This window comes from Branchiostoma floridae, chromosome 6 (genome assembly GCF_000003815.2).
Source record: "Branchiostoma floridae strain S238N-H82 chromosome 6, Bfl_VNyyK, whole genome shotgun sequence".
Classification (NCBI taxonomy): Eukaryota; Metazoa; Chordata; class Leptocardii; order Amphioxiformes; family Branchiostomatidae; genus Branchiostoma; species Branchiostoma floridae.
The window spans coordinates 20,447,039-20,458,735 of record NC_049984.1 but is presented as its reverse complement, the minus strand read 5'-3'; the positions used below and the strand labels follow the sequence as shown (position 1 = coordinate 20,458,735).

Genomic DNA, 11,697 nt, shown 5'->3' with positions numbered 1-11,697 from the left:
TTCTGTCGGACTTTTAAGGTCATCTTGAAATCATCTCAGTCGCTCATTGAAATTTGAACCACACATTGACTTATTCAAGTCTCAGCGAGATATATGCCTTTACCTTTGTGTCAAATTTCAACTTATTCGATGAAAAAAAAGAGTCTGTTATGAAATCACTTCTACCCCCTCGTAACAAGTTACTACATAACGTGTAACTACGAAATTCTGTGAAATATTTCATAGAACTGCTTTGCAACAATAGTTTTTTTAATGACGATATGTTCTGGAACAGCTTTGATTGTTCCATTATTCCTACTTCATGTTACGCTATGTGTATCGTACTTGGCTTATCGGCCTCGACACGAAGTAGAGGTGTTACAGTAGCTGAAGCATGGCACCAGGTGTAGCAAAGGTAGAGTTACCTGACCTGACCACATATGCCCACGTTTACAACTGTGCGAATGCCGTTTCTCTGCCTCCCATCCTGTACCATGACTTGCCATCGTTAGTCCGGGGAGAGAGCCGACCTGATACTGACTGCGTGGTGCCACCCGGACCAAGACGCCGTCTCATACGAGACCGCCCTATATGTGTGGGACTCGGCACAACTGACCTGAACACACATAGGTTAGTAATGGAATCATAAACGAGATGAATTTCCACACCATAGCTATGTAGAAAAGAGGCTTGTTCTACGACACTTGGCGATGGTCAATTTTACGTACGATTAACTTGTGATTTACCTGCGATTGACGCAAGTACGCTCACCCAATACCGCTGTCGCATTTGACGAAAATCGATCGGACGACGATTCTGCGGCAATCGCCCGAGCCTCGCTTATGATTATAACTTTATTGCACAACAATTGTACAAGGTACGAAGTATGGCTTATATGTGACAGGTGCGGTTTTAAGGTGAAAAATACGCGCAACGCTCTGTCGATATCTTAAATATGGCCGATCTTCCATCGATACGCACGAAGATCGTGGATAATGTGACAGGGGTCATATCAGGTGACGGCGTAGGTCACATCTACAATATGACCTACGCCGTTTGTGACCACGACCTTATATGTTTAAACTACTAAAGTATTGCACCCGATTCTTTCAAACGTATGGCGTGTGGTGCTATCACAGCGAATGAATCCGGGGCTTCATGTTTTTATCAATTATGAATTTTCCCCAGATATCTGGACACAAAGCCCATTGTGAATTCCATTCCACCTCACAAGGTTGTAAGAGTACTTCCGAAAATTGTCCAATCGACGAACATCCTATCTGATATAACTGGGCCTTCGGATGTACTCAACCGTTTAAGCACGGACTTGCAGTGGACCACCTCATACAAGCAGGCAGGGCAGGGCTCCAGCATTGCGCAGCAACAGGTACAGCTTCTACTGATTGTTGGGGAAGATCCTCTGCAGTAACTAACATTGAAACTGTTCTACAATGAAAGAAGCTGCAACCGGGACCAAATACACATGTACACTACTTCTTCTCTACTAAAGTTCCCGACATCAAAAAAGCTGCCACCGAAAAATGAAAACAAATTAAAGCATGCCCTGGACAATAGGTACAAAAATCAGACCGTCTACTACAGTACCAAGAAAAGTCGTTTCAAACTTACTAACCACTTCTATTTCAGCAATCAATGGGGTTCACGACTGACGAAACAATATTGGCTCGTTCTTGAAATATGCAAATAAGCGAGTTTAGGTTATTTTCAATCAAACCTACTTGGCTGTTCAGGAAATTCCTCTTTAAAAAGATAACGTTAGCCAAAGAATGGCAACAGAATTGAACTTTTTTTAATTTCGTTAACGTTGTCACAACATTTTTTCTTCGTAATGATCTACAGTTTTGGCTACATTATCTAGGTATAAGAGGACATTTAAGAAGTAGGCAGCTTTTTTTACACCAGGTTGAGTAGATAACGCATGAAGCACCAAACAATGGTAACGTTTGTTACAGCCATTTAGTACAATATGTCATTAAGCATAGTAGGCTACAAATAACAGTCAACAATCCTTTCTTGTTTCCTTACAAAGCAAGAAAAACTGCTAAGCGTCACAAAAACGGCCACAGTCTTATACATATAATGATACAACCGTGGCAACCGTCTTACTCGTGGTTGTAACGTTTGTAACCGAATTTGCCGACAGGCATAAACCACCTTACACAGCCTCTGGGTAGCTGGCTTCACCTGACGAACAATCACTCTGGGATCTGAATTGTTCATGATCTTCTCAGCAGTTACAAGTTCGTAAACGTAGCACTCTTCCATTTCATCATCCTCAAATGGCCTTTCTCTGCCCCACCTCCGCCGTAGAGTTGCCCTCCAATGACCATATTTGAGGAGCACACAGACAGGGTGAAGTACCGACCGTGCCGGCATGAAATCAAGTGCATCAACTGGCAGAACCTGACTGGCGTTTGGGACCCAAAACAACTGCGCAGGCGCACGGGGGACACAGGGACACCCGACCGCTGCCATGGAGGCGGAAGTGGACATGTCCCCCACCAAACCAGGTAAAGCACTTCTGTCAGCCTGTATTCATGTAGCTGACAGACTGTGACAACATCAAAGCTAGCTAGCAACGCCATTTATCAAATACAGAAATTTTTGCGGTGGTTTAATGTTCGCGGTTTTCGCGGTGGCCGTTTCACCGCGAACATTTTTCCATGGCAGTAAGCTAAGAGACTACAGTGCATGGTGCTACCGCGAACTTAAAACCACCGCGAAAAGTCCTTTTTCTCGCTTTCGCGAAATTAAAACCCCGCGAACTTAAATGCATTTTGAATAATTATTTCCAAATAGAAAGACCGGTATTTGCTTATGAGCAAATTCAGTGATGTTCACTCCACCTTCCTCCTAATGCAAAAATGGACTGTTCAAAAATTGAATATGAAAAAAAAATCATTCCATAGGAAAAATGACATCATACGGTACATTCATGCTCTACTGTAAAAAAAAAAATCACACTTTTATGTCTTGATTACAACACGTACACAACATGCTTGTGATTCACACAGGATCAAAGGCACCGAAAGAAAACAAGAAAGTAAACATTTATTTCACAAACTAAATTGTGTCGTGCGGCATTGCAACTTCCCTTAAACAGCACCTCAGAGGTCAATCTAGGTCAGGGAACCTGTTTACATTGAAGGCGTAAGATTATCCGGAAATGAGCCTCGGGCCGAAACACAATTTTCACCAAAAACACACCATTTCCAGCTTTTCAGCCATGTTAACTTATCTATTTATTAGGAAATGTGAAAAGTACATTACACAGACTCTCAGACAGCGTTGCTGATATTTGAGTCTACAAGAACTCAAAATGGACTCATATCTAACAAGTTAATCTAAAATAAGTCTATAATCTATTTACAACCTGCAATCCAAATCATAATTCAATCATATCACAAAAAGTACTTTGTGCGTAAGTTCGGAGATCAGAGATCATCTGAAACAAGTGTGGCAATAAAAATTATTGCTATGGCGACGATTTTATTGATTTATTTAAGTATTAATGATTGTTGTTGCAGGTGTATTGTATTTGATACAAAATATGTTGTTGTTGGTCCTGGGATTTTTCAGAAAAAAGTATGAAGCGACAGGGCTGTAATTCGAGACGTCTCCGTTTCGGTAATGGCTCATACAAAACAAGAAGAAGAAGAAGTTTTCATCTTGAAGAAAACAAACGCTAACTACTTCACAGTACCTGCACCTGCTTGAAAATTGTTAAAACATATGCCCTATTTGATAAAGTTCACTGTAATAATAAATGTACCCACATCACGAGAAGCTTATAACGGTACTTAGACTTAGTTATCGTACTGGGAATTGTTGAATGTCTTCATATAATTTCATGATGAAAATGTACTGAACGGAAGGTGAACTCTTAAATAATATTTAGTATGTAGGTAGCTTGGACATAGATGTACATAATGAAATGCAAATTGTGCAAATTGCCTCTTATTTTGCATATTTAATGAGAAAAATCAATACTTGCCGTGTTTTCCATTAATACAGGACTCAAATACCTGTTACATACATTGTTTGTGGCAGGTGGAGTATTGATAGATACCAATTATGCAAATGTGTCTAATTTGCATGTTCAATGCCAAAGTGCTATAATTCTTTTAACTGTTACAATAAATGATTTGATTGCCTACATTTTGACCTGTGTAAGTTAGTTAAAGGTGTACATAACCAAGCAAAGATTATGAAGATTTAGTTATTTATTTATTGATGTGGAAGATCTGGAAGTCATTTGCATAATCAGAATATATATATTTCATGGAGATTTCATACTGTCAACATGTCTTGTCTGTGTCCTTCTAATGGATTAGTCTGACATTTGGCATATTGGAAGTTAAAGTTGGCATCAAACACCTCAGCCACACCGCAAATACCGTAGTTACTTCAATAGTGTTGTGCCTCCCTACGGACAGAAAATGATATTGCTTGACGATGGTGTGAGGTCTTCCAACTCCTGTTTGAAAATTAGGCTTCTTCGCATGCAAATGAAGACGGAAGGCTACAGGCCATGTTGTGCATTTTGACTGTTGAAGTATAATGTAATGAATTTTGTTCAACTGATATGTTTGTGCAACGCGTGTTCTTGGTCTCAGCATACACGGCTGTCCTGGTGACGCCGCGCCCAGACTTCGGCCCTGCCCAGGGTACTCCGGCTACGTGCCACGGGAGACGGCCCAGGTCAAAGTGGACGTCATACATGACCCCGAGTCACCATTTGCCACAAGCATGCGTACTACCTACAGGTAGGCCAAACGGAATTTTGTTTATAGCTCTGGTCACATTCATCGGAGTAAACACTTACGATGGGATTTTCCCGGCGACGACAGTGCACTTGTGCTGTAGTAGATTTGATAAGTACCGGGTGAGTTGAGAGTTGAAAGTCCGGGATTGTGTACCTTAAGCCACTGTTACATACACCGTACGATATACAGCATATCCATCCATCCATCCACCCACCCATCCATCCATCATCATCATCATCATCATCATCATCATCATCATCGCTATCATCATCATCATCATCATCTGTCGTCCCTGGCGGGGGGGGGGTCTTTCCCCTCGGCCTCCATGCCAGAAGATGAGTGAAGAGATCACTTCTTCACCTGTGCAGAAGTGAGGTGTATGTTACATCAAGTCTCTTCTCCAGACGTGTGCTCAGTGTCCACGTTTCGGCGCCATATAGAAGTACCGGCTCGACAATGGTGCGGAAAACTTGTGTCTTGAGTTTGTTACCGATATTAGAGAGCCAAATTTTGTCGAGTCTATTACATATATCCCAAGCTATGGCTTTCCTTACTTTAAAATCTTTTTCTGAGTCCATAATAGAGGATCCTAAGCAGACACCAGACACAGATTTAAATTCTACTGATTCAGAAGAGGTACCTGTACATATAAACTCAGTCTAACACTCGTTACTGCTCTCTCGAGTGTCTGGAGCAGTTCTTCTGCATCTATGACCAGTTGTGCGACCAAAGCTAGGTCGTCTGCGAAATCTAAATCTGTGAGGTTCACTGCAGGTTGGCGACGCCTTCGTCTGGGCTGAATTTCAATGCCCTTTTCATGCAGGCTATCAAGAGAAATCACCTCACCTCACCGGTCCCATAGCCTCACCGGTCGTAGGGGCAGCTATCCGATCAGCATAATTCTTCCACCTTTGTCTATCTTCAGCCAAAGTTGCCAGCAGCTGGACTGTCTTTCCAGTCCACTCTTTCTAGTCACTGGTCCAATTCCGTCGAGGACGTCTCCTAAGTCTTGCATCTTCTGTCCTTCCTTGCAGTATGGTGTGAGTTAAAGTGCCCTTTGCTCTTGTAGCATGACCAAACCATTGTAACTTCTTCTTTTTCACAAGCGAAAGGAAACTGGGACATGGGCCTACCAGAGTATTAACGCGCTGCATGACTTCGCTGTTTGTGGTGTGCGATGACCAGTGGACCCGAAGTAGTCTTCGGTAGCAGTTCATCTCGAATGCAAAAATCCGCTTCACAATGTCTACGTTTGAAGTCCATGCCTCAGCGCCATATAGGAAGATCGATAGCACAAGGGAACGTAGTAGTCGAATTTTTGTTTGCGGGGAAATGTTATGACTATTCCAGACGTGTTTGAGTCTCGACAGTACGGAAGTTGCCTTCGCTATCCTGACCTTGACTACTCTTACTGAGCTACAGTCCTCTGTCTGAAGGTAGCCCAGGTATGTAAATTCACTAACCTGTTCTAGGTCAGTGCCTCTCACTGTAACCTGTACTGTGTCTGACGGGCCAGTCACTAGGCACTTGGTCTTCTCAAGGCTGACTTCCATACCGTATCTCCAACTGGCAGAGTCCAGGCAGCTAAAGTGAGCTTATTGGCAGGTTAGAGCCATCAAACAGGTCGACATCGTCGGCAATTTGTAGGTAGTTGATGATGCGACCTGCAAGTTTGACTGGAGACTTCATGATGTTTTCCAAGAAGATGTTGCAGAGTGTTGGTGACAGCAGGCACCCTTTCCGCACTCTTACTAACGTAGTGAAGCAGTCGTGAAATCATTGCCTATCATGACTGTGCTCTGTGACACCTTGTAAAGTGCTTCTATGGAGTTAATGATACCCCGACTTATGTTGAAACGACACATAACTGCCCACAGTCCGTTCTGCCATATCCTATCAAAGCACGTCTTGTAGTCGACGAATGTGTGATACACTGGTTCCCCAAGTTCCTTGTACTTCTCATAGGTTATACGTAGATTGAAGATCTGCTCGACACAGGACCTGCCTTTCCTGAATCCGGCCTGTTGTTCTGCGAGAATTTGTTCAGCTGTGGTTGGAGCCGTTTCAACAGAAATACGTAAGATGTGATTCAGTACAATTATGAAAAGGAAAGGCGCTAATGTGTCGCCCTCGGAGTACACCTGTGGTTACTTCAAAGGGACTTTTTTCGCCATCAGGGGTCGAAGGCTTTGCGAAAGTCAACGCACAGTCCATCCATCCATGTGATGCATGTAACCCACCATATTCACATCACGTGTGGGTGCTATTACTACGGAGCTGATGCACCTCACGTGCATGTGGGTGCTATTACTACGGGCTGGGGCACATCACGTGTGGGTGCTATTACTATAGAGCTGAGGCACCTCACGTGTGGGTGGTATTAATACGGGGCTGAGGCATCTCACGTGTGGGTGGTATTACTACGGGGCTGAGGCACCTAACGTGTGGGTGGTATTACTACGGGACTGAGGCATCTCATATGTGGGTGTTATTACTACGGGGCTGAGACACCTCACGTGTGGGTGGTATTACTACGGGGCTGAGGCATCTCACATGTGGGTGGTATTACTACGGGCACCTCACGAAAGTGGAAGTGCGTGAGGTTTTGCAGGTTGGTAAAGAAACACCCTGTGGGCAGTACTTTTCATATTGTCTTGTTTTTCAGGAAGCTACCAAAAGCGACTTTTCGCACTTCCCGCTTCGCTCACCGGGGACCGCTGTGCCGGACTGTCACCCTCACCTACCCGTTCAACCCTTTCAACAAAACAGAGTGATGTTTGACGGATTATGTCATTTCTTCATGTTTCTACACTCTACATATTCACTCCAACTCCAACATGTACGGCATATCACAGAACACATGTTCATGACACACACATAATGTTACATATGTGTAGAGAGAGTGAAGCTATTCTCCAAAACTCTCCATGATCAATCTGCGTATCAAATTCAAGTTCAAAGTATCTTAACAGAGTTCATTGCAACCTTTCTCGGAGGTTATTTGATCTAGTAGCCTAGATCCAATTTCTCCACTGCGTGTATTTAACAGTGCTATCCTATAGTATGACATCGGAAGCATTAGGAAACAGGGACATGCTTAATGGAGGATGAGTGGAAATAAAGATGAGCGAGATCCTATGATTTGTTATGCGCCCCTGTAGTGAAGTATTGGCTAAGAATGAAACAGCTGGACGTCTCTACATACCCCTTACAGGTGGACGCCCTGTATGGGAAATAGTGGCAAGGAAAGCTGGCTGCACTTTTTTAAAAGAAATACTAAGGCCTAGGTCACATTTCCAAACCGGGCCCCGGCCGGGATGTTTACGTAAACAAAAAGTAAAAGTGTTGACCAAGGAATATACACAAACTAGAGTTCCACGAACACATACCTTTGCCAAATAAACCAGGTTTGTTATGTAGAATGATGTCTGCAGACAAATGCGTTACTCATTTCATTTTCTTTATAATTATATGCTTGGAGTTGGTTTATAAAATTTCGGCATTCTTTATGCAAATTAGATCCCAAGTTACAATTAATTGATATCAAATTGTATCAAGCATTACTTAAGCTATCAGCATACCAAAAATCATGATGATCCTTTGATCCATTCTCTTTCAAAGTCTTTAAATACACCTCTTACTCTCTTCCCTCTTTCTCAGTTACATATGTGACAACTTTGATGAAAGTACTATAATGGAATGCAGTGGATTTATTAACTTTTCCTAATCAGTTATGCAAATTACCTGTTTTTTTGCATAATAAGTATCACATTATATAAGTCTTCACTTGGGCTATCTATATGCCAAAAATCATGACGATCCGTCAACACGTTCATATTTTCTCATTAATTATGCAAATGAGATCATCATTTGCATGATAAATATGTATTGACATTTCTCTCTTTCTCAGCTACATATGTGACAAGTTTTAAAGTCCTATCATGGAATGTAGTGAATTTATAAAATATCCTCATTAATTATGCAAATTAGCTGTTGATTTGCATAATTGGTATCTCATTATGTAGGTCTTCACTTACGCTACCTATATACCAAAAAACATGATGATCCGTCAACATGTTCATATTTTCTCATTAATTATGCAAATGAGGTCATCACTTGCATAATTGATATCTATCGACATTTCTCTCCTTCCCAGCTACATATGCGACAAGTTTGAAAGTCCTATCATGGAATGCAGTGGATTTATGAATTTTCCTCATTAATTATGCAAATTAGCTGTTGATTTGCATAATTAGTATACCATTATGTAAGTCATCACTCATTCTATCTACATACCAAAAATCATGACGATCCGTCAACACGTTGTAGAGTTATTCTCGTCCAAAGTTTGAAAGGAAACCGGCGCCTGCAGTTCCAAAAAAGCTGCTAGGGGGCCCAAACTCACAGCACTTACTCTCTGCCTCGAGGACTATCTACCACTCAAAAATCATGACCACAGCATGTCCAGAACACGAGATATAAAAAATTGAGTTTCCGCTGCAGTACCTTAGCAAGCCGCTAGGGGGTCCATTATCGAACTTGACCTTCGTTTTCCCGACCCCTACCCACCTACCAAATATCATCGGGATCCATCCAAGGCTTCTCGAGTTATGCTGTTAACACACAGACACACACACAGACACACACACAGACTCACAAGCCCAAAACATAACCTTAGCCATTCTGGCAAAGGTAATTATGCCAATGACTAATATTGTTTGGGTTTTTGTGTTTTCTTTATTTCTTTATTTCTTTATTTGAATTCACCACATGCAAAAACAAGTGGAAGGGAGGACAAAACAGGTGTATCAACACCTTTACAAGTTGTCCTCCCAAACCTGAAATGATAATAGAAAACAAAACGAAACCAAATCAAACAATAAACATTAGACATCAAAAGTCAGTAGACATGAATATACAATTCGGTAACAATTATACACAGAATTGATTACATGTATATACAAAATTATCAAATATCATTATGTACAGAGTAAAAAGCTAATTATAATACTAATGTGGCCTTAAAGCAGTGCATGAGGCACACCCACAAGATGTGGACCAAGAGCAGGGGACGTCGATATTGAACTGGGTGTCAAATCTCACAAACGTGGCTCTCACAAGCGATCGCTTGAATGTCAAGATGTTAGACTTTTCAGTGGCTTGAACCCCAATATTACGGAGGACAGGACTCAGCTGATTCCAGATGGTGACCAGCCTAGGTATGTAAGAAGAGCTGAAGGCTGATGTCCTTACTCTAATGGGGGTGAGCATGTGAGATCTGAGATATCTAGAGGGTCTGGAAGGGAAGGATACATACTTGTGAACAATAGGTTTTGACTTGATAAACACCATGACGTCGCACACTTCGCGCCTGTGCGTAAGAGGCAACAGACCAAGGGTGGAAAGACGTTCCTTGTAGGTCAGGGTGTTCGAGTGGGCTCCTAGAATGAATTTAGTCGCCCGTCGTTGCACCCCTTCTACAAGGGACATGAGTTTGCGGGACTGAGGGGACCACAAAGGTGAGCAGTATTCTAAGATGCTTCTAACCAATGTAATATACAGTGCCTTGCGTACATCAGTGCTAGAGTTGAACCCGATTGTTCTTTTGATGAAACCAGTCATAGAATTGGCCCTGGCTACCATCTTTAAGATGTGACTGCTCCACTGAAGGTCCGACTGGACAATGACCCCAAGGTCAGGCATACTGTCTACAGATGTTATTGTAGTACCAGACATGTGATAAGAGTACACAATAGGACTCTTAGAGCGAGTTAAACGGATAAGTTTACACTTGGAAGGATGGAAAGACATCTTCCAACTAAGACTCCAGTTGTACATAGCAGTGATGTCATTTTGCAGCTTAACACAGTCATTTAGCTTGCTGACTTCCCTAAAACATTTAGAGTCGTCAGCGAAGAGTGCTACAGTAGATTGAGTTGCTGCACAAGGTAAGTCATTGATAAACAGAAGGAAGAGAAAGGGCCCAAGAATGGAGCCCTGTGGAACACCAGATGTCACCGGGAGCCATTTGGACTGGCAACCTTCCACTACCACACGCTGACGGCGATCGGTTAGGTAGGAGGTAAACCACGCCAGGAGGTTACCACCGAAGCCAAACATCTGCAGTTTGTGGATTAGCAAAGTGTGGGAAACGGAATCGAACGCTTTCGCGAAGTCCAAAAATACCATATCTACCTGCCCCCCCTTGTCGAGTATGGATCCTACTTGATGGTAGGTTTCTACTAGTTGAGTTGTAGTAGAACGGCCGGCAATAAACCCGTGTTGGAATTCGTGAAGCGACCCTCTCAAAATTGGAATCAACTGATTGTACATACAGCGTTTTGTTGCCTTTTATATCACATTTTTCGTTTCCGAAAGCTACCCGGCCGGGCCCCGGGTTGGGAATTGTGACCCAGGCCTAACTGATAGAGGTTATCCCTTCCGATAGGAAGTTAACCCTATTCAGACCGGGGGGGGGGGGGGCTTTTGAGGCCCGCGCTAACTTCGATGTCCTATAACGCCAGAACGACTAACGCTAGAGCCACCAAATTTGGTGAGTTTTCCTAAAATATTGTTGGCAACAATTTTACGAAGTTTGACAAATTTCCCATATTTTCGTGTTGCTATGGCAACCGTTTGTTGACAGGCAGTTTTGCCAAAAATCACTATTTTTGGTTCTAACAATGTATTTTTCACATTTATTTGCTATATTACTACTATATTGTTACATAAATAAAATCTTATATTATTTAGCATATCTTTCATAATTAAATATGCATAAATTATGCTAATTTGATGACGTCATCACCCCAAAATCCAAGATGGCGGACCGTATGGCCAGATCAAGAATAACAAGCTAATTATCCCTTAAAATTTGTAAAAAACTGGTTTTTTTCATCAAAAACGATCTAAATGAATTAGTTAATCTATT

The 11,697-nt window shown here is 42.2% G+C and overlaps 1 protein-coding gene across 2 annotated transcripts; it reads left to right on the top strand.

Annotated features, from left to right (window-relative positions):
• Window positions 1-306: 306 nt before the first annotated feature.
• Window positions 307-7,904, top strand: LOC118417010. 2 transcript variants are annotated; one of them, XM_035822333.1, is made up of 5 exons: window positions 307-609; window positions 1,168-1,366; window positions 2,311-2,510; window positions 4,617-4,766; window positions 7,432-7,904. In XM_035822333.1, exons 1-5 carry the CDS (start codon window positions 374-376, stop codon window positions 7,538-7,540), a joined length of 894 nt encoding a protein of 297 aa, XP_035678226.1. In that variant the 5' UTR covers window positions 307-373; the 3' UTR covers window positions 7,541-7,904. The 2 variants fall into 2 exon arrangements, with proteins under 2 accessions (XP_035678226.1, XP_035678227.1); XM_035822334.1 differs by lacking the exon at window positions 4,617-4,766.
• Window positions 7,905-11,697: the final 3,793 nt, after the last annotated feature.

Excerpts from the sequence above, each read along its gene's own strand:
- LOC118417010 (XM_035822333.1), top strand. The coding sequence starts at position 374 with ATGGCACCAGGTGTAGCAAAGGTAGAGTTACCTGACCTGACCACATAT. Across the intron at positions 610-1,167 it reads ACTGACCTGAACACACATAG|ATATCTGGACACAAAGCCCA; the intron begins GTTAGTAATGGA and ends AATTTTCCCCAG. Across the intron at positions 1,367-2,310 it reads CCAGCATTGCGCAGCAACAG|AGTTGCCCTCCAATGACCAT; the intron begins GTACAGCTTCTA and ends CCTCCGCCGTAG.